The 24,045-nt window shown below is 40.1% G+C and overlaps 2 protein-coding genes across 2 annotated transcripts; both read right to left on the reverse strand.

The window, feature by feature from the left end:
- Nucleotides 1–260: 260 nt before the first annotated feature.
- Nucleotides 261–4,029, reverse strand: tbr1a (T-box brain transcription factor 1a). The gene is made up of 6 exons (XM_042080132.1): nucleotides 3,344–4,029; nucleotides 3,019–3,173; nucleotides 2,711–2,829; nucleotides 2,274–2,432; nucleotides 2,096–2,157; nucleotides 261–1,124 (listed from the first exon to the last, which is right to left on the reverse strand). Exons 1-6 carry the CDS (start codon nucleotides 4,027–4,029, stop codon nucleotides 326–328), a joined length of 1,980 nt encoding a protein of 659 aa, XP_041936066.1. The 3' UTR covers nucleotides 261–325.
- Nucleotides 4,030–4,952: 923 nt separating this feature from the next.
- On the reverse strand, nucleotides 4,953–23,372 carry psmd14 (proteasome 26S subunit, non-ATPase 14). Its single transcript, XM_042080145.1, has 11 exons — nucleotides 23,225–23,372; nucleotides 19,487–19,538; nucleotides 17,489–17,560; nucleotides 16,654–16,773; nucleotides 16,343–16,413; nucleotides 13,966–14,116; nucleotides 7,835–7,942; nucleotides 7,546–7,620; nucleotides 6,857–6,982; nucleotides 5,998–6,060; nucleotides 4,953–5,134 (listed from the first exon to the last, which is right to left on the reverse strand). The coding sequence occupies exons 2-11, from the start codon at nucleotides 19,532–19,534 to the stop codon at nucleotides 5,036–5,038; spliced, it is 933 nt and encodes a 310-aa protein (XP_041936079.1). The 5' UTR covers nucleotides 19,535–19,538; nucleotides 23,225–23,372; the 3' UTR covers nucleotides 4,953–5,035.
- Nucleotides 23,373–24,045: the final 673 nt, after the last annotated feature.

A 24,045-nucleotide genomic window follows, 5' to 3' on the forward strand; every position in this document is an offset into this window, starting at 1 on the left:
TAAACAAATAATTTGCCATTATTGTAGCCTACTATTGATAATTAACTAGTAGCCCTACTAGTAGGCCTAGTCGTATTTTGACATAAACTCCGCGGGCTATATCATGCCCATCACCATCATGTCAATCTTTGATCGAAATGCCTTGATTTGCTCTGTTCATTATAGTAGACAAGGCTATCCCGTGTACATTTATGTTGACTTAGCTGTTCTATTTTGTCTTTCTGAATCTCATCGTGAAAGCAAAACATAAAATACGTTTGGCCTTGTTAACAAATGTTTACATTGCCTGATGGCACTGAGGTTTCTCGTCATTTTAAGTCTGTGATTAAAAGCATGTGTAATTTACATCCTTTTTGCATTTCTGGGTGGTGGCGGTAGAATCAGTTTCTGAAGAGGACAGACCCTCTGTCTCCAAAGATGCCCGCATAGATACTCTCCTTCGTTTGCTGTGCTCGTAAATACGAGAGTCACCGGAGTCCGAGGTTGGAGTTTCTATCCAGTTAGATTCCGACCTGTCCTTGGGTTTGGAATTCTCGCGCACCTGCAAGGACGACCTCTCCACGTCGGCAATCTCGTTATTCTCCAAATAACTTGACTTTTCAATTCGGTTATCGGTGGAGGTATGTGTCCAGCATGATAGAGCAGATGAGGATTTCGCAGTGTTGGGCTGTGGACTACGCGAAGACCAACCATTAGGATCGGTGTAATAGCCAAATGCATGACTGGAACAACTGGCATTGGCCAGTGACAATGCCTTCACTCCCGCCGTGTAGGACAAAAATGATGCCGCACCTGCAAAGTCTGTTCGTGCAGCCGTGTCGTATCCAGATGTGGGGAAGTCAAGTCGATTACCCGCTGGCCCAACGAACCATCGCTGCGCACACGTTGTGGTATTCTCATCGACCTGTTGCTGCGGCACCAAGTTATTTAGAGAAGACGTTCGGTCAATGTCAAGACCAGGGGCAGATCCATTCCTAGGGTTAAAGGAAGCCTTGCCGTAGGGACTGAACTGATCTGGGAAGAAAGGGCTGGCCATAGCATACCGAGTCCCGGGTATCATCTGCGGTCGTGAAGGATCACCTGGAGACGGGGTTAGCCGGTCAATGTCCAGGCCGGAGTATATTCTGGTAGAAATATATAGATAAAATGTGGTAAACTGGACCCAAACGTCTACGATTGAATGAGGATTTCAATAATAGCCATACGCTTAATAAAGTATAGGCCTACAACAAAGAAACGAAATTGAGCTATCATGTCACAAAAGTCTGTTTTTTGTTCGGGTCTGTGGGACCCGTTTTCAGTGTTTGCTAAAAGAGAAATTATACTATTTATTATTTATTCTAACTCAAACTCATTGGCCTTGCCTCATTTTCTGTGAATAACATAAAATAACTTATTTCATCGACTGCACGATAGTCTACGTCCATCTACACATAACTATTACATGGTATTCGGGTTAATGGACCCAAGTGTAATAACAGGTGATATGTACCTTAACTGTGTCCTCTTAACTGGGCCTGCTGTGTGTGTATCTGTGTGTGTCTGTTTGTCTGTGCGTCTCTGTGTATATGTATATGTGTGCGTGTCTGAGTGTTTCTGTGTGCGGGAATGTTGTCTTTCTGCACCTGCTATTCCCACACAAAGTTACAAATTGTTACATTTCAAACACTTTCACCTGTTCTGATGAAGTTCTAAGAAATAAGCATCAATAATGATCAAAAATCTTTTTATAACCTTTTTTATACTTGAATTTCCTAATTTTCTCACAAAAACGAAAATGATCATATGATCAAAAATGTTCTCACAAATGGCAAATATGAACCATAAATAATGTCTATATCATTGGTAATTGAGCAATAAAGTAAACATCTGTTAGGCCTAAGTATTTTACATAAATTGTTATGTAGCCTATTGTTTTAAAAAAATAATGTTGTGGGCCCACCAAATATGAATATTAGGCCTAGTGGAACTTCCAACACCAACCGAAAATCAAGACATTTATTTTCTTTAATTATTTGATGAATATTGTAGCAATAGGACACAGTGGGTTAATTAGCACAATAGGCCTACGTCTAAAAATATAGGCTTCACTTACGTATCGTAGTTGTCACGAAATCCCTTTGCAAATGGATTGTGGTCAATTTTCAGTTGAGTGATCTGAAAGGCGGAAAATTCAATGTCAACTACATGATTAGCCTTCTGAATTTATGTGCATATCCTGAATGTATCTAGAACTAGCCAACAAAACGATACCAAGGTCAGGATATTCTTACGTCTGTGTTCTGGTAGGCTGTGACCGCGGTGAACTGTGTTTCGGGAAAGGTAAAGGTTTGCACTCTGTTTTGCTGGTTTGTGTCTTCCGTGCCATCCTCGTTCAGCTCGACCACGTGTAGCCTGGGCTGATACTTGTGTAAAGACTGTATAACCACCATCTGGACTCAAAAAAAGACATTAAATAGAGGTGTGAAATTCGCCTTCATTCAAACCGAAAGGCTTCGCGCCTGCAATGTCCAAAAAATACACTTGGTGTGATAGAGATCTCCATAGCAGCCTGGAACCAAAGATGAGGTGAAGAGAAACCAAATTAAGGCATTTAACAGTGTGTAATGAAAATGAATAACAGCCTGTGATCAGCTTAATACTATATGTAAGGTAAAAAAATAAACCCCAAATGATTTTCAAACACTAAGATATGAAAATGTTTTGATACCTGTCCAGGGCTGGAGCTGCCTTTGTTGTTTGTTAACTTCAGTTTCCCGAAAGAAATCTCCTGACGCATCCAGTGCACTCCTGTGTTCGGTGAATCCGAGTGCATGTGCACCCTATTTGCTGGTCAGATTAAGAAAACAATTACATTTTAAAGTCACATCAAATCATTCTCTTTGTGTGTGTGTGTGTGTGTTGCCACCACTGAATAATTGTCAAAAATTCAAAGTAGAAATATGGAATCATGCTAGTGTGGCCTATTTTCAGCATGGCGTCCAGTCTTATGTTAGACATTACCTTTCCTGAATTTACCTGTCACGTTTGTGTCCGTTTTGCCACATGGGACCCATTTCCCTCCCTGAAAACGCCAGTGATTTGGATCCGCAAGGATGACATCCACGAACACATTGTATTTCGCCGTCGGATCAAGGCCAGTGATATTAAAACTTAAAAATGGGAACATCCGCCTAAGAACAAAATGTAACGTTATTTTCAGTGTTATAGCCTAACCAAACTAACTATAAACTATTATCTGACTAAAAACGGGAATAATAACCTTTGGTTTGGTTGTTTTGTGTGCTACATTTTCAACTATGTTGTTAATGACTTTAGAATATTTAGTGTACAAGATACATACCGTCCTTGTTTAGTAATAATCATCTCTGTTTGATGTCTGTGAAATTTCAGCCACAGCGCCCTGTTGCACAAATAGACTTGAGCCTTGCCTGAAAGCAGACCATCTGGGGCCACCGAAAATTGGTATAACTGACCATCTTGTTCACCATGTCCGTACTGTTGCGCATAAGAGTAACCAGCGGTTGGGTATCCTTGTCGAGGACTCAGCAGTCCGTAAGGTCCACTTGTGATGACAGGGTGATGCGACATGTAGGGGTTCGGACTAATAGAGAACGCTGGGTGAGTTGGCCCATGATGGCCCGGGTATGGAAACATGGCACCTGGAGAAGATGAGAGGGACTGCGCGTGGCAGAGCAGAGATGAGAAGTAGTTCTCGGCGTTCGATCCATCTATAGATTGGCTATCTTCAGGGATCTCGTCTTTCGCTGTGGGCCGCTTGCTTCCCTTCTCACCCCCCTGCGAGTCCTTCACATCAGATAAAGAGACGACAAGCGAATGATCCGTCAGCTCACTAGAGGAACTCTTGAGAGGCGAGTTTCTCTCAAAGCTGTCAATAGATGACATTATGGGATGGTAATGGTCCCCATTGACCAATTCAGAATCGTTATAACTCAGGTAACCACTGCCAATTTTCATTAGTCCGTCGGAGAGCATGACAGAGGGCGAGACACACACCTTTAGCGGCATTCCTCCTTGACATCTAGCGGCTTCTGATGTGCAGCAACCCCAGAGCGCAGAAGGGACGCCTTCATGCTACACACATGAGGCTTATTGGCCACTTCAGATTCGCAATTGCTGCAGTTTTCCTTTTTTGTCGTTTTGCCGAAAGCCCACGTAATTGGATAATTTTGATTAATTCAACTTCCATCAACATTCGATAGGCTATTATTAAATACTGTTGCGGTGCGATATTTACGATATGCTATAGGCTACGTTTAAGATAGACATGGCTATTTCAGACGAGATGTTTAGTTTCTTAAATTAGATCATATCGATAGGTTGATTAAATCCTGCAATATTTCTCTCATATGCGTGAGGGAAAGGGTGTCGAAAATGAAAGAAAACTCCTACATCTAGGGCCGTAAGATAACGATATTTTTACATTAAAGGCCATCAAGATAATTTCATTCTTTAAAAACTGTTTATATCTAGTAGTGTTAGGCCAACGTTCACCCTTCATCACATTTCTAAAATGTCGGCTTAATGTATCCACTCGTGAAATGCTTTTGCATTAGGTGCAAAAACACGTGTAAATAAACTTCACATTGCACTGTATTAAGCTCGTAAACATGCTGTATTGCACGCATTTCGTATAGAAATGTTACTGCAGGTATTTTTTCAGGAAATCTTGAGGCTTTCCCCCAGACACCGGCCTTTCACCCCATACCGGCAATGCGCCATTAGTACACCCAGCACAACTTTCCTATTGATTATACAGTAGCCTAGTTTCCAAATGCATGTGGACTTCCCCAGCATTGGATTAAAATAACTTGTATACCTTAATACTAAAACATAGACCCGAATTATAAAATATCTCTGCTTCAGATTTCAGTGGAAAGTCTGACATTTAATCATTAATTATTACAGAACATAGAAACTGAAGACCCATCTTACCCCTTTTTATATACGTTTATTTTTTAAAAAGACAAAACAAGAACTGGAATTTGACAATAATGACAGGCAGATAAAGGATTTACTGAAAGACCACAGTATCCAACATGGCTGCCAAGCACTGCACAATATTGGACGTCATCAAGACATCAACATGTTCTTCCAAATGCCTTTTGGGATCCTGCAATGAGAGAAAGGGGAAGAGACAGCAGGAGTGAGACAATTCTGCAATGGCAATAATACAATCAACATCCACAAAAAACATAAGCATACTTAAATATTGTCCAGCTGTATAAAATTGCAAAATAATTTCAACTTTACACCTTTAGCCCTTTTCACTAGTTTTGTGTGTTTGTGTTCAATCAATTAGTTGATATCAATACAGTCAATTAGATTAATATAATAAAATAGTGAATCAATAAGACTAATCGGAAGAATTAAATATCAAAATCAGTTTCTGCCCTGAGGCCGTTTTTTAAATGTTCTACTTTTGATCTGACCATAAAATCAAAAGTCTGACAAACAAAGCCTTATTTGTATCACATTCATAAACAATTAATGAAATAACCATTTTTTCCATTTAAGTCATTTGGATTCTCAATCGAATATCAAATGAACAAATCATACACAGATCAGTTATAGCTTGTATGTTCTTTGTAGTGAAAGCTCAATATTTTCATTGTTGATATTCTTATTATTGCTATGTTTTGCAGTGCCCATGCAAAAATGCTATTTCTGTAGAAAAAATGTAGTCCAATTACATGCCCGCAGGTAGGTCTTCTTTAAAAATAGGATAATACGGGAAAACACCATTCCAGTTAAGCATTCAATAATGCTTATGATAAACATAATTCAACCATTTTGCACTTTTTCAGATTACAGTTCAGAATGATATAGCCTAAAGTCAAAACAGCTGTTACTATTAGGTCTATGTTAAGCCTATTTTAATAACTTGATTTTTTAGGGACAGCCCCATCTCTCCAAACCGGCAAAGAAAACAGGGGAGCCAAAAACACCCCAGCCTACGATGGGTATGTATCGTACCTGTTTGCCGACATTCTTGATAGCCAGCTGCTCTGGGGTCATTTTGTCCTCCTCCTCTACTGCCTGAAAGAAACCACAACAAAATCAACATCAAATCACCACAAAGGTTAGATTTAGGATTTATTGCGCAGGGTAGGGTGGTAAAGACCCACCCCCCTTTTTTTTCTTTTCAGAAATGGATTGTCTTTGTATCACATGCGCTGCCATCATCATGTTCATGCTTGGGCATTACTGAATTTGAACAAACATGAAAGTTTCATGGAAACCCATGATTCTAATTCATTGAAATGTAATTTTAGTTTTGACTTCCAAAGATTATGATACAATGATTTACAACGATACTCTTGTTTTATTTTGAGTTATAAATCCAGCATATCCCTTTGTTTTACAGTGGTAACTGTTGTATGAACATATTCTTACATTTTTTTTTTTTTTTAATTTCTGTTTATTTCTTTAGAAAATGGCTGGTGTTTTCAAAAGCATTGAATAATTACTGGTATATTAAATAATTAAGATCATCTCTATTGACCAACATACTGATTTGGATTTTTGCCATAAACACATTTATTTATTTCATCAGGGACAGAGCACAAAATTGTACAAAACAGGGAGATATGTATTGTGACAAGTTATAGCAAATACTGCTAATTTCCACCCATAGTCCCTGGGCAGGTAGGTGGAACAATAAAAAGATACTAACATGTACATTTGGTCATAAAACAATCTTACAAAAACGATCCCCCCATATCCCAACCCATCTCATCGAATGCTAAAACTAGATTGCCCTCTCTCAGCGCTCACAGACTGTGTTTCCCACAACCACCCCCACCCCCCTTTCTGTATGATTTGTAGTCACTACCTTGTTGTAGTTTTTGGCGAGCTCCAACATCTCCTTGACAATGGTCTCATTGAGTTTGCAGTGCTCACTGTAGTCCTGTAGAGTCAGTCCCTCCATCCAGCTCTTTTTATGCAGGTTCAGTAACATCTGCACACATTTAAAAATCACACACACACACACAAACAATGAATTGGCACTGATAATGCAGCTGCAGTAACATGTCTTAACAAGTAACAAGGGAGAAAAGGGCAGAACAGACAAATCCGTGGTCTTGTGTGCCACTCTAGTAATAGCTTGGAAAATAAGCACGGCATTCTGTGTCAAATCAGATAATGTCGTTTCTGGGTCCCAAAACCAAGGCCTATAAAAGATCTGCTCAAATCCTACAACTTTATATTGGTTTCAGCCCTTGATATTACTTGAGTTTTACAACCTGAAAAATACAATATCTGAAAAGCAATGCTTTCATGTTTCCAAAAAAAAAAAAAAAAAAAAAAAAAAAAAAAAAAAAATCATGTATGAAAATATTGGGATTTAACACAAATATTTTACAGGTCTGAATTTGGGACCTAAACATTCTAAAGCTGAGACGGTGTGGCAACTACAGTATTTCCCTGGATTCAGTCTGATTGGACAAGGAATGACTCCAGCATATTTTCTCACATAGTGAACAGAGAATGTGTTATGTCTAAGAAAGAGATCTTGCAAACCTTCTGCTCCAACTCATTCTTTCTGTAGTTGATTGTAATGGAGTAGTAATGCCTATTCAAGCCATGAATCAATGCCTGAAAATGGTCATAAAAAGCACAAAAAATTATTTTTTAAGATGTGTATATGAAACAGACCACATCAAAATGTACAAATATAGTAAATTACAAATCAACTTCCCTCACAATTACTACAGCTCAATTATCCTGACAAATATCAAGGAGCATGCATCCATTCAAACATTTCAAATGTACTGTACATCACAGGTCTGAAACTGGTCTTAGTCATCACCTGAATAGACGGCTTGTTCAGGTGGCCCAGGTTGGAGGTGGTTTGCCGTGGCTCGTGACCCAGAACCATCATGTTGGCATTGATCAGTCTGAAGGCATCAATCACCACCTGAATGGGAAAAACAGCAGTGTGAGACAAACATGATTTGCAAGAAAAGACATACACTTCACGAGAACTATTCTAGACTTAGAAGACCAACAAAAATAAATCTATTTGCAAATATATTTATCAGATAGGCAAAAAGGATGAGAAACTGGAGAGACCGATATCAAGGAGGACAAATGAACAAATGAAAGAAAGGCCGAGCTAGAGAAGAGGGAGGGAAGAAGAACTAGAAGGTGAGAACCAGTTTGGGGACTGTCTGATTGCAATGGAGGCAGTCAGACATTATCAACTGGTTTAGGGCAAAGGCCAAAAAAGCAAGAAAGAAGCAATTTCCAGGCCAGTTTGACTCATGGAGAGGGGGTGGGGGAAGAGTGAGTGACTACTGGTCAGACTGAGCTCCTGATATAGGTTGAAATATTGTGGTAACAGAAATAGCTAACTGAGTACCAGACTACTTTACAGCTCAGCTGGAAAAAGAGTACATTGAGAAAGTGCCTATAAAAACTGGGTGGAAGGACAGAGATATGGCCAGACAGAGAGAACAAAAGAAGAGCAGTGATCCAGTGCTTTATGCATTTGTGAATTTCTGACAGTTACAGGGAGCCATAAAAATTGCATGAGAATGCATTTAAGGTAGCCCTAAGTTATTCATTGTTCCCTGAAGTTGTTTACCAGATGTCACTTTGGAATATGTGCATGTAAATCAATAACTACCCCCCCCCCCTTTTTTTTCTCTATTTTAACCTGTACTTGATTGAGGAAATATTAAAATAATGAATTACATCTTATTTCATATCAATATAGTTTGTATAGTCAACGTAGAATGTTTCCAAAGGTAAGATTGAGGCACACAAACATGTATCCATTTACATAATTTATAATAATAATAATAATAAGCTTTATTTGTATAGCACCTTTCATACAATATGGATTTTTGCCAACCATATTCATAGTCTTATTCCTCAGTCCTGCTCTTAGCTGAGGCTGTTGGCTGCATCTCCATCTATATGACTCCTCCCCCCGCTCTTGTGCCAAGAGCGCCTAAAATAAGATTCAGAGCCCAGCGTACAGTGCAGCCCCACTACATGGGGTACTACTGTGCCACTCAAACCACAAGCATGTCACAGTCACACCAGTTTTAGCATGAGGCATTCTTAGATGATCAGGTCAAAGATTGCTTGAGGAGATCTTTAGGGCGACATCTTGTGAAAGATCCCTAACAGACTATGAGGTTCATGTAGAACGTTTATTTAAAAAGGTGCCTTCTAGATCAATAAATGTTCGAAATAGCAATAGCAAGCAAGATGGATGTCTGAAATAGATTGATAATCCTACTAAAACAAAGTAAAGAAAGTACTACGGTCGAAAAGGGTCTAGCAAAATATGTGTCAGTCCTTCTATAGGCCAAGAGTTATAATAAGAATTCATTAGAATTCTTGATAGGGACAATCTGCATAACCTTTTTATCTGAGTACAACAGAATTGTACTTGTACTGAAAGGTACAGGGTGAGATGAGTTTAGCACACATAATAGAGTAACAGGGTAGCACCCTTTATTTTCTGCATGAAAAAAACACAAAGGACCTTTCAGACAATAACAGGGCGAGAAAGCATTTGAATGGAGAATTCACATGCAAAGTACTCAGTTTGATTCTTTACAGCTGGTATACTGATCATGGCCACTGCCTCGGTGTTGGTCACTTAAGTCATGTACATGACACTTACCATTTGCCTCAAAGTGATGCTTTACAGACAGAACACACACATCACAACCTCCCAGGGCAACCAGGTAAAAGATGGTCGCATAGACACCATGTTTTAGGGAAAAATGCTTCTCAACATGTGGCCCTTTACAGTGCACCATCAGTACCACTTCATAGACACATACAGTACATGTGTGACAAGACTAACATGAGCTGAAGGTTACATGGTAAACAGCCATATTTTACCATTAAGAGCAAGGCATTCACACACCAGCACCAACCCCCCCCCCACACACACACACACAGAGTGCTACCACTACATGTACAGGGAAATGTTCCAGCCCAAACACCCAGCAAGCAGTGTTGTTGTTTAGATACTATGGAATTACAACAGGCCCAGGAGTAAATCAAACATCCTGATGTATAACTTCATCTCATTGAAGTGATTATTTATTGGTCTAAGTATATCAATGGAATCAAGAAATCTGATGATACACCTGAAATTATCAGACACTTCATTGGACAATATGCAAAGATGCTCTTTCTAAACTGTAATTATGCAGTATGACAACTCTATTTAAGCAATAAGCCGTGGCCCACTGGTTAGCACTCTGGACTTGTAACCGGAGGGTTGCCGGTTCGAGCCCCAACCAGTGGGCCGCGACTGAAGTGCCCTTGGGCAAGGCACCTAACCCCTCACTGCTCCCCGAGCACCGCCGTTGTAGCAGGCAGCTCACTGCGCCGGGATTAGTGTGCGCTTCACCTCACTGTGGGTTCACTGTGTGCTGTTTGTGTTTCACTAATTCACCGATTGGGTTAAATGCAGAGACCAAATTTCCCTCACGGGATCAAAAAAGTATATATACTTATACTTATATAAGCCCCAATAGGCCTTGGTTCCACTGATTTCAGAAAAGCTAATGGGCATTGTTAGGCACCACGCAGCAGCCCCTTAGCTGTTGTAAAATACAAAAACTATTTTCATGATACATTTGAACTTGCTGACATGGAAAATATTTTTATATGCACTGATGCATATGCATTTATGTGAGGGCGAGGGAAAAGTGGGAGTGACACACAAACACAGGGGAGAAGTGCTAATAGCGATTGATTAGGTACTCCACCATATTCCGGTTAAATGTGTCAAGTACAGAAACTTCCAGAGACAGCTGAATCAGTATTCAGATCAGTTTTTCTTCTTTGTAGGCTACCATGTCAAAAGCAACTTTAACTTTTATTTGCCTTTCTAATATCGTATTTTCACTTTCACAACATCCACTTCCCAATCTGCTAGACTACGGTATTAGGTCTACATGCAGTAAATAGTTTGAGTATTTCAAGGAGTAGAACTACTTGGCCTACTGTGTATGTTGCTGCTTGTTGACACCTTATTATCATGTATGATCGCTAAACTTTGATTCTTTTTAATGCCGCAATCGGTTAACTCCATTTAACTGCACTTGTGGTTCAGCTGTGGACACGCAATTTGCGTTATAAAGGGGGTAGGGACGGGTGGTGATGAGCGCTGTTTATAATGAAGTGACATCTTAGTAAATTCCAGGCAATATAGCAAAGCACAGCGTTTGCTTTCTGTGCATAAGAAACACTTTCTTTGTACATCCAGCCCTGAGTGTTGGCCTTTGCTAGCTTCTTCAAACTTTGCGAACTCAGCTGGGTGATGTTTCAAGTGTCTTATCAGATTTTATCTGCAAAAGGTTTTTTGTGTCGTCCCTCCATGCCCTACTTTTCCTTGTCTTCTTCACACACGCTGAAGGATTTCCATAAAGCTGACGTGTTGCAGGGTAATCCGCGAGTCTTCCTACATGTGCATGCTGCACCTGTGCTGCTGATGTTGTGCAATGTTAATCATGCGGCGCACGAGTGCATTTGACCGGCATAAAATCGGCATCTCAGACTGACCGGCCGGTCGCTGGTCATGGCCTATCACGTGAAAATTGGCCAATTCCGGTCAGCAGCTGTTCAATCTGTCCATCTCTAATAGAAAGTCATATCGGGAGTATTTTTCCCCTCTCTCCTGAATTTCTTACCATCTTCCTCACTCTTATCACTAATCCTTTTACTAGATCATAAGGGTTTCTTTCCCGCACTCATGCACTCATCTCTTTCATGCGCTCTCTTCTCACCCAGCCTTGCACATTTCTCTCCACCTTACACTTTCCACTATTTTTTCTCCATGCTCCCCTCCCTTCTTACACTTAGCGCTTTCAGATATAACCTCCGGAGTATATGCGGAGGTTTGTCAAGCGGAGGTCCTATCCTTCGGATGATTCAGATATGATGCTAACCTGCGGACCTTATACTGATGTATGTGTGAATGACATACACGCACATTACAGAATCTCCGTGTGGTTGTCGAGTGAGGGGTGGGGGCTTGTAGAGTTCACAAGATGAGAGATATGACGCAGAATATATGCGGCCGCTGCCTGTCACAGCTGCTTTTTGTTTACAAAGTAAAACATAGGCTACATGCATTATGTAGGCTAAAGAAGAGAAATATATTGTACGTAGGCTAATACTTGAAGTAGGCTAGTCACGTAAGTGCGCACTTGAAATTGACCTACAGTATTTGTATGTGTGCTTCGAATAAACACATTTATCTGTTTTCAACGTTATGTACCAGAATTACTTGGCTATAGAACCCCAAATCTGGTTTGCGTTGGAGAGAGAGCATGCACAAACTTTATGGTAGGCTACCAGCCAATTCAGTAGGCTAACTCAAGACTTCAAGGCCATCATACAACGTTTTTAAGCAACAAACAAAATACTAACATAACAGTGAAGTTGTTCGTTTTCTCATGGTTTATTTTTTCCAAAAGCATCCTCTCCGCTCGTGTCTATTGCATTTACGTAAGGAGCTTGGAACAAAGTTGCGTTTTCTTCGTTTTCATTTTCTCTAGCCATATTTATGCTCAACAAATATCAGCGAGCTCAGCTCTGAGGTCATGAGAAGGCTATCAATTAACAGAAAACCGTGTTGGCTAACAATTTATTAAATACTCCTGTTTTTGTCGTCAACAACGTCGCTGTAGCTAGGCTACTGCCTTTTCAGCGCCTTCTGCTTATGATTCAGTCTTTTGAATTCGTTTGGCCTTATGCAGTTGTAGGCTACAACGTGACGTTCCCTTCATGTGTTCTATCAAAATGTTTTATGCCCTCATGGACAGTAGCTCCGTGATGTCTGCATCTTTCCACGTCAGAGATTTTCTGGACAGCACTATGCCACTCCATCATAACACTGGCATTTAAGTCAGATCTAACCACATGGACGCACGAAAGGTCACCAACACGCCCTCTCACTAGGTGTTAATTTTAACCGCATGTTCTACGCCTCGTTCAGACACAGCACATTTACATAATGTAGCCGGCTAAATTCGGACTTCCATATGACCGGTTATGTCGTTCAGATATACGGTTTAACATCGGCAGAACCTCCGGTCTTACACGTATGTCTGAAAGCGCTTACTCTTTCCCCATCCATCCTATTCGTGGCACAGCCTTACTCGCACCCCCAAACCTCCACCCCTCCCGCTCCTACCCCTGCCTTGGAGGGCTAGATGAAATCGCATGACACCTCCACTCACAGCTCAAGGGAGGTGTTAATAGAGTAGCGCCCTGCTGCCTCCCGCTGGCGCTCTCAGGGCTCCCGGCACGCAAGGGGGGTGGGGTACAAGCACAGACACGGAGAACAAAACATGAAGCACAGAGTGGAGGAAGTGAGGGGGCGGGAAAAATGTATAGTGGGAACGAAAATTAAGCAGAAAAGGACTCGAGATGAGAGAAAGGAGAAGAGAAACATCTACTAAAAACCATCTTCTTTCTTAACACTTTCCGTAGGACAAGATGTCAAAAGGAAGTCTACTGGCTTTGTATTGATGTACATGGGTCTTTGACCATGGATCAAAGGAACTGACATTGGTCATTGCTACAGTAAACACACAGCAATGTGAGTAGATTAATGTCTAACCACACACTTTTAAAGACATAACATCCCATCTTAAATGATCATAGTGTATTGAAAGATACCATTACAAATCTCTGTGTCAACAAAATACACTGAAGCATAGAATATGAATGTCAGCACATTGAGTTGTGAGAGGTCTGAGACTTATGAAATGATGAATGTAGGCACTTTTCCAATCATACTGAGATCAAGTTTGTCTGTCAAGTTTGCCTATGCCTAAACCTTCCTAACAAGGTAAGGGGCACAGAGAAACGGTTGTGAAAGCATTTACTACACTTGCAGCCAGTCTTATTGGTAGCATATTGGATGGGTCACAAACAAGTGAGTGAGTGAGTGAGTACCTTTCCCTTGACGCTCTGGATGGGGTCAACCACCACAGCTACCGCTCGCTCTGACAGTGCCTCGAAGCTCTGCTGTGTGTTTATGTCAACGCCAGACAACCAGCACCCAAACCCAGGGTGACTGTGGTACCAGCCCACCACCATCTCTGGCCTGAAACAGACACACACAATATATATGTTTCAAGAGTAATCAACAGAGCAACGGTATTCCAACATTCACAAATTCTCCAGATGCTACGTTTCTTTTATCAAGAAATACTTATTACTCCTTTATAGGGCTGTCACTTTACGTTCGAAAATCAATTGCACAATCGATTGGACCAACCAACACAAGTTTCGAAAACTAAAATAGGGAATCGATTTAAACCAAATATGTACACTATTAATTTTAAACAATTTAAACAGATAAAAAAGATAGATGTAACAAAACCATAGACTGAACAAAACTCACAAACAAGCAGAAAAAGAAAATAAAGAATTCCAAAAGTGCAGTTGGCGAAAGCTAAAAAGAAAATTCCCACCAATTTTACGTACTGGAAACAGGGTTTTGGACTGTAGATCAAACTATGGAGAAGGACAAGGTGGTATGCAAACTGAGATCGTGAATTCCTACGTAGGCGAAATTTTTCATTTCGATTGACATTTCTAATCGTAAACATAGCCATGTTGAAGACTGCAGTAATGTTTTTCATTGATGTTATGAAAGCCCAATCTGCTTACTGTTTTTTTACTGTTACTAGAAAGAAATATTGCTGACTTGTGCGTCTCAAGTAGCCTAGAAATCTAGACGTGCCCCTAGCGGCGGCAAATTACATTTGCTGCCAGGGCTAGTCTAGCAACTCTCCGTTGGCTTGTGAGCTCCAGAAATCGAACTCAATCAGGCCAATGAAATTGTGTATAGAGTCGTTAGGTGGGCTTAACATAATAGGCGAGTTCGACTTCAGGCAGATCTGTGCAGATCTGACTTGATGTGATGCATGCTGGGTTGAACACAATGCATACTGGGATGGACGCAATGCTTGCTGGTTAGAAATTCTGTCCGAATTCTGTCAGCCGGGGAGGGACTTACCACCGTGACACCATGTCACATGGCCTTAAAATATCGCGGGAGTCTTAGCCTGCAGACAGATCTTGCAGTTGCCTTCCACGAGCTGCACAAGCTGAAACACGCCCTCATGACGTCAGTTCAAAGACGTGATAGGGCCATTTGGGAGGAATGTCCTCATGATGATTATGACGGGAGTCTCATGCTGCTTCCTTATGTTGGAATATGCGAAAATAAACAGAAATCGAAGGGATACCTTCTAATATGTGATTTCTGCAACAATGGTAGGCTAGCCTACTGAAAACGTTTAGATATTCTGTTATTTTCTGCTGTTGGCTAAATAGATAGACACACATATAGGGGAAACACTTGATATTGAATTTATGTGCTACAATGCAGGCCTGTTAACTGCATGACAACAGTGGTTTATTTAAACTACATCATAATAATTTATTTCGTCAGTCATCATTCTCATTTTAATGAGTAAGAATGAAAGTTCTGCTGTGTTTATTGCAAACAAGATTCCGCGATATCTCCCGCGAGTCACGTCAGCCAGACTGTAGCCTGCCTGTCCGGGATGAGCTGCCCTCTGTTGTAACTCCTCCCGGCTAGCCTCTGAAGATCACGTTTACGTAGAAAGCCAGACCAAGTCAGACTCAGTCGAAGTCGAACTCGCCTAGTGATTGATGGCAGAGTTGCAACGGTTTGGCTTGAATTCCCTGCTACTTGAAAACAAATAAGATGGATGTTGCTGTTGGCGAACAGTGTGACACGAGTTAAGCTTTTATTAAGTTGGCAAACGTTTGAACTAGCCAACTAGCTCCGCTGGTGGGAAATGCATGGGACTCATAGCGCTGCCGCTGTCCTATTGCGTGCAGAGGGAATTTGAAAGACAACCGATTATCCCGCCCCTTGGACTGAGCACTGCGAACGGTGAGTGCCCAGACCATACATTTTAATGTGGGTCTGGCTCGTCAGGCTACGTCTCAAGCGCCCTCCTTACGTGCGTCCTAATGCCTGTTAGTTGTCCGTGTATTGGTCTATATTTGGTGTTAAAAATGGAAACTTCTTTAGACATGGAAAATCGATTTTACAATCGATTCAATGAACACTTTTGTCTCAAAGATCGAACAGGATTTTTTCACAAAAGTGGCAGCCCTACTCCTTTATCCTTTTTTAACATTTCAAAATGCTAGATAGATCAGACCTGTATTCCAAGGTCTCTATAAGGTCGAAATCAGTTAAGTCAATCTAAATCCAATGCACATAACGCCCTGTCATTTCTCATGCAACTGCGCTGTAACTCGGACAGTTCACCCTCTTGGCCTTTACCTTCCAGTCTGTTTGAGCATGTCCAACATCTTGGCCTGAAAGACTGGGTCCACAGCTTCCACACTAACACCCTGTGTGGAGAAACATGCTGATGTCAGAATGCCCGGCTCAAACAAGCGGAAACAAATTCAGGCTCTAAGCATAATATGATTCCATAGAAATATAGACAACCAAGCGTGTGCATCTGTATGTGTGTGAGAGTGACTGTCTAACAGAACAAAGCGAGAACATGTCTCAGACAACTATGCCGAGACATTTCCTATGTATGCCAAGTGTTGGGTGTTGAGGCTGCGCGTGTGTGTATCACTCACCGTTCCTGACTGGGGCATGGCAAACACATCAATGACACGCACAGTGTAGTCATCAACAAACTCCCCCAACATGAGACCCATGACCTCCATGGGTACACCAGCACGACCATGTTTCAGCATCTATACACACACACAAATACACACACATTATATATCAATAACGATAATAACTTCAACGCACGATTTGGGGAAAATATCTAAGAAAATATCAAATTCTGATTTTTCTGACAGATGCTGCGATTGTGATTTGATTTTTGAATATCAGTGAATTGATGATTCAATGACCCCTGATTGGTGAGCATGTCCGGTGCACAGCACCCTTGACCGACTGTGAAGCTCAACAGAATTTCTGTGCACCTCACGCATAGTGCACACCTACCAACCAACCAACCAACCAGAAGTGGCACAGCCAAGGAGGAGGACATGAATATAAAGGTCATAAATGTGACAAAATGTAACTGTGCACAATTATTTGTAGCTTTTGCGATTAGGTAATTGTGTTGGTCTATATCGCGATTGCGATAATTGTAAACCCCTAATTTCAATTCAAGTTAATTTTGGCAGATGAATGAATCATTGAATAGCCAAACCAGCATTACAGATGAACACTTAAAGTGTTATTCTGGAGTAATTTGAACCCAGGGTCATTTTCACCATGACAATGAGTCAAACGCCCCCTCCAGAGCTAAATTGCATTGATTGAAGGAGTACCGAGTTTGACCGGCTTTAGTGCTTTAAGCCTACATGCTAGTGCAAGTACTAAGGGCCAATCGCTAAACGTACCCAAACCGCAATTTTTTAACCACTAATGTGTGTATGTATATATTCCTCTCACCTTCAGAAGGGCAAGTGATGAAATGTACACCTGTTCTGCTGTATCAACAGCGGGTGCGTCTGTTGGAGGACCCTGGAATGAGGTACAGCAAACAGAATCTCTGTCAGTATCTCTTCTCAACAGACTCAGATTCATTTACATTTACCGGTAGTCATTTAGCTGACACTTTTATCCAAAGCAACTTACAACAATCAATGTAGAATACATGTACAGTGCCAAATGACCAAAAAAAATGGAATCAAAAACAATGAAAACAAATAAAAACAAACTAAAAGTTTCATACCAGAACCTATACTGCAGCTATGTGCTACAATTTTTTATCATTGAGTAAAAGTTAAAAATGAAAGGTTGCAGTGGAAAAAATTAAAATGTAACTCTGACATAAGGATAACCCTGAACTCTGCCCATTTCTGGAGATGCTTCCTTTAATGACATATCCGTCAGCCATTTCAATCAAATTCAACAATTTTCAGCCTTGAAATGATTACAGAGGTATGGCTGTGTAAGCCACACAGAATAAGCCATAAAAGGAGAATCCAATTGTACCAAGGTTGCCAAAGTAAAATTAAAATCAGAATTCAGGAAAGCCAAGAAAAGCAAAATGACAAAAAGTTGGTAGAGAATTGTGACATGAGAAAGCAGAGAGGTGTTTAGTTGAGCATAACAATAGACACGCTTATGAACACACAATCTCAGCCTTCTTTAAATAGTTGCATCTGGTGCATCATCTAAACTTTGATATAGATGTATTTTTCTTTACTACAGCCATGTCAATCTTTCACAAAACATTTTCTATTGTGAGATATACAGTAGAGATCTAAGGATCAAGGGTTAGTGTGGCTTTATATTGAAAGACAGGGTAGATTAGGATGCAGTCAGCTGTCCTCACTATTCAAGTATATGGTTTAGTGACAAACCTGGGTAGGTTTAATCAGAGTAAAGGTAAATCTATTGATGGAAGAGCGTTATGGTTTAATTGTCTTAGCAGTTGGTCACCCTAAACTTTGAATACTCCCAATTCCAGTGTCCCACTAGAATTTGATAGTCCCAAATTTGGACTATCAAAATTCTATATGTTATTCAGGTCACATTGCAAAGTTAAATTAACCAATCTCATTATTACGGTAATATTGGATAATGCACTCAGTTGTAGCTTAACAGAGCCAACACATTCAAAAAGAGAGGTTGGGAACAAATAAAACAGATCAGCCTGTTCTCCACCTCTATTATCCCTCCTCTCCATCACCTCTATTCTTTCCATCTTGTTCTCCCACCCTTTTGTTCAGTGTGAAGCCAAGGCAGACTGCTAGCAGAGGTGTTAATTGGCTACAGACATGAGCCCAGCTTCTGTGTGTTTGACCCCAAGTACCTGACCTCAGACAGACAAATGTAATGCTTTTATGATTAATCAGAGCAACACTTTGCACGGCTGCCCTATACCTATAGCTAGCTAGTTAGGCTGAACGATTTTGGAAAATAATCTATTTATTTTTTTTATCAATATTGCGATTGTGATTTAATTTGTGTTTTTTTTTTAACTCCCTATCTTCTGTATTAACAGACAGCAAGAAATAATTCTATAGTATGACCAAAATCATATTAAACAGCCTAAATTAAACATAAACTGTTCTTTCCTGGAGGCCAGGCATATGTTTTGATGACATTAGGTGATAGGTGATTGAATTAATATGAATTATATTTTTTATTTTAAATTCACAGTAAGCTAGTATATTTGTTGAACTTTCAGCCTTGAAAACAAGTGTTCCCTCATTAGGCTTCTATTTTATATTATATGGTCTTCTTTCGTTACATGCAGCGGCAGAAAACTGACACAGCTAATACTTATAAAAAGACTTTCTCATTAACCTTATGAATACCATTTAAATCTACAAAGAAAGCAGCATAGAGGTAAGAGGCTACATTCCACATCAGTCAGTACCAAGCTACATGTGAATGTGACATACTACTTCCATGAATGTAGTTTGTGTGTGAACCTACCTGTCCAAGCCCTGGCATTCCACCTCCCAGTCTCAACAGCCGGTCCATGATTCTGTTGAATAATGAGATCAGTTATCATTATTCTGCCAAAGTAATACATTTACATTTACTTTTATTAATTCAGCAGATGCTTTTATCCAAAGTGACTTGCAGCAAGAGAACATTCAAGCTACAGTGCAGAAGAGACCTTAGCAAGGACTAAAGTCCCTTTCGCACTGTAGGAACTTTTTGCAGTTCCTAGAACATACAGTTCGTAGAACCCCATTTAATGCGCATTCGGACAGAGTTCCTCCGACCTTGGTTCTTAAACTTTTTGTCTGCCAACCCCCCAAAAAACATGTGCGAAGTCTCGTGACCCCCTTCTCTCTAACCGGCAGAATTTGGTTTTGAAATGCTGTGAGATGGGCATTGGAGGCAGAAAATGTCTTCTCTCATTGTCAACATCAAAGGCATTATGTCAATGGCAGCCTTTCATTAAAAACCTTTACAATAATGTCTTTAATCCAGACTGCAAACCATTTTGCGACCCCTCCAATATTTTTGCATATTAAAATATTGTTTATCATTATTAATATTTAATGCAATTCTCATGTTGTTTACTTTTATGGCCTAATTTCGAGTTCTGTTTTGAAACCGTATTTTGCTACTAAACAGAAAATACAACTAGGAATGTTTACCGGTGTGACAATAAACCACGATAAAATTCTCATCGATAACAATTAATGTTTTGATTTTAATTATCTTAATTACCACGGTGCAAATCGTGGGCTTGTTATATCTTTGAAATCAGGTGTCACTGCTACACATATTTCAGGATGACTGCAAACTAGGGCTGTGAAACGATTTTTTTTTTTTTAAACTCACGATTAATCACTGAATTTCTATAGTTATTCGCGATTACTTGCATATTTTATGGGGTCATTCCACGTCAGTTCAACCAGGGCCCACGCACTTAGGTCTCAAAAAAAATCTGAAAAAATTACCAGGTGTACCTATGTTACCCAGGAGACACACTGTAAAATTACTGTTATGTAAGATCAATACTTTCCAAGATACAGCCAGTTTTACAGGGGGAGGGGGGTGTCGATTTTGTCCGGCCTCTTTTTTTTGTCAAAGTTCACAAGCCCACAGCTCAAGAACTAAACCATGTAGGAGGCTCAAATTTTGCATGCTGGTACATAAATAGGAATAGTATGTAGCAAAATCGTCACGTTTGGTCTGGATAATCCTGCATGGTCATAGCGGTCCCTCAAAGTTGATACAAATTTTATTGGAGTTTTGGGCAGGGCTCTGTTTAAGCCTTTAGAAGACATATTTGTACTCAACATAGGCTCTTGATTTATTTTCCTTACTGAGATAAGTAGAAACACTCTCACAAAAAGCAATGAACAGAAAATAAATCCCTTCAGGGTCTGAACAGCAGACCTCACAAGTCTGAAAAATCATTTTGGTTATCATTTTCAGAGCACCCAAACACCTTGTGGGAATATACAAAGAATTTTTAAATACGTTTTTCCTTATTCTCCATGATCCCTTCTTTTTGAAAACACCAATTTGACTTGTCTTATGCAAATCTTTCTTTTTTATTTTCCACCCTGAACATGGGCTAAATGCCCCATTGACATCAATATGTTTTATATAGTCACCACACTGCCACCTGTGGTTGTATAGAGTAACCTGTGGTAGCATATGCATATTTTTAAAAATACTCCATATATCTTATATTCATTATCTTTAGAGTTAAGTTAAAAATAAAGAACTTTTCATATTGAGAAATATGCAAAACTGCATGTGCAAAATATAGCGTAGGCCTACAGCACATTTCAATGAAGTGCTAACAGAAATAGCCTAGTCCATTAACTATGTTCAGTTCACGTGTAACAGTGTAGGAGTGTAAACAATGTTTAGCTTGTAGATTATAGCTTAAACTTGAAGTGCTTCGGTGATGTAATGGCCGGTCATTTTTGACTAGAAATACACATGGGTGTTCTAAAGTTAAATAAAACACTCAAATTGTTATACAAAATGCTCAAAATTTGTTTTGTGTGTCCAGCCTCCGCTCCCGCACCACCAGACTGGCAAGTAGCTTCATCCACCAAGCAATCAGGATGCTGAACACTCTACCCACTCTCCCATCACCGACAGCCCCCCCCCCCCCCTCCCCCCACCCACCAGCCAGCCAGGAACCTAGGAAACTAGGATCCTGTCTACCCTAACCGCCCACCCAACACCGCCCTGTGGAACTGCACTGTGACTGCGCAGCCTAACGTGTTGCTGCTTCACATCAAGCCTGATATACTTGAAATTACTGCATATCAATGTAAATATACAGGTCACACAAGCACAAGTTTAAACTTCATGTAACTGTTAAGACTATATAAATATACAACACAACTACCTCTTTTTATATATATATATATATATATATATATATATATATATATATATATATCCTAATATATATTTCTATTTTGATACATACATGTTCTATATTTCAGTCTTGCACTTTAATTTAATGTTTATTGTCTATGGCTATGTCTATAGTATGTCTATGTCTGTATTTAAAGCATGTCTATGTCTGCATGGGAAAGTAAGAAACGAAATTTCAATTCTTTGTATGACCAGGGCATGTAAAGAAATTGACAATAAAAGCCGACTTGACTTGACAGATGCCCTGTGTTAACAAAGTCAAGGAGCCTCATGGTAGTCAGAATAGGTAAACAATATTTTTGAGAGAAAAGAATTGTGAATCGGTCACATTTGACCTCGAACACAACAGGAGGGTTAGGATCAATAATACTGCCAGGTGTTTTAGCACAGCCTGAGTCTTTGCGAAGTTTGCGACTAGGTTCACATTAACGCAATACACCACTAAATCATTTCAAATTCTACTATTTTTTAACAGTATGACGTCCAAAGACAATAATAACGTTACCACATTATTCAAACGATTCATGCGTGTTAATAAGATGTTTCACCATTAGGAGCAACGTTATATTATTCTAACTGAAGAGGAGGATCATCATTGCGTGACGGGCAAGCCGGTACACCAAAATGGTTAAAGCGATATTATTTCAGATCTGTCAATTCTTCAGTAGAAAAGCATGACTTGACAACTTGTTAGCATAGTTATTGGCCTACTGGCAAACCTAAATTAGCTTGACAGCTAACTACCTTGTATGTCTAATCATTAGCTTCTAACGTTACGGAAAACGTATTATATTCATATAAACATCATCTCAATCCCTCGAATTAGGGAAAGCGAAGTAGCAAATACCGAATAAATTTCATCACCCGTATCGATACAACGGTTTGCTATCTTATTCATTAGTTCATAACGTTACCGGTGCCGTTGAACACTTTCGGGGTGCAAGCTAGCTTCTAGGTATCCTAGCCAGCTAGACTTAGCGAACAACTCCAAGACAACATTTAACTTAATTAGATTATATGATCGTTAACGTTAAGTTTACTAACCACTTGCAAAACCGGTTAACATGCCACGGTAGACAGAGAATTATGAGCCACATTATAGCGCCCATCATAGCTAGCATCTAGCTTTCTTCTTGCTGTACGTAGCCTGACACAGCTAGTTAGCTAAACTAGCCGCTTCATCTGCAGCTAGCACAAGACGCTAAAGTAACTAAGGGGTTCAGATAAAGAGATATCTACGTCTCACAACGTTGCAGACAACACCATATCAGTCATTAACTTAAAAAGGAAAAAATATGTTCACATTACCTGTTGTTATATTGTATAATATATTCGGCAAGCTCCTTCTGAACAACGACTATTTTCTCGTGTGCAATGAATCAGCCCGAATTCATTCAAAACAACTAGCTAACCGATGTGCTTCCGGATCATGAATAATTACTTCCGACCAGCTGTTGTTGTCGTCGCTTATCCAACACAAACACACACAACAAATATATGATTGAACCAAAATATATTTCTTGCAATAGTTTGGAGTCTTTCAAGAGAGGTTTAGAGACTCATCTGTTCACCTTAGGCTGCATTTAATTTATTCTCTTAGGCCACAGAGTTATTCAATTCAATTCAAAATACTTTATTTAAGTATAGTATAAGTATATAGACCTTTTTTGATCCCGTGAGGGAAATTTGGTCTCTGCATTTAACCCAATCGGTGAATTAGTGAAACACAAACAGCACACAGTGAACACACAGTGAGGTGAAGCACACACTAATCCCGGCGCAGTGAGCTGCCTGCTTCAACGGCAGCGCTCGGGGAGCAGTGAGGGGTTAGGTGCCTCTCTAAGGGCACTTCAGCCGGGGCCCACTGGTCGGGGCTCAAACCGGCAACCCTCCGGTTACAACTCCAGAGTGCTAACCAGTGGGCCACGGCTTCCCACATGTTTAGTTTACATTTCTATCACATTTAGATCCTTAGATACACCCATTTTAAATTTCGGGCCTAGAAATTTCATATCACAGTGGTACAGGTGAGTTACAGGATAATAGAAGTAGATGTCCATAAACCCCTCAGTAATTCTTTTCCCATCTCATACGACAACCAAAAATATTTTGAGCCTGGCTTTATCAGA

Source organism: Alosa sapidissima, chromosome 23 (genome assembly GCF_018492685.1).
Source record: "Alosa sapidissima isolate fAloSap1 chromosome 23, fAloSap1.pri, whole genome shotgun sequence".
Classification (NCBI taxonomy): domain Eukaryota; kingdom Metazoa; phylum Chordata; class Actinopteri; order Clupeiformes; family Clupeidae; genus Alosa; species Alosa sapidissima.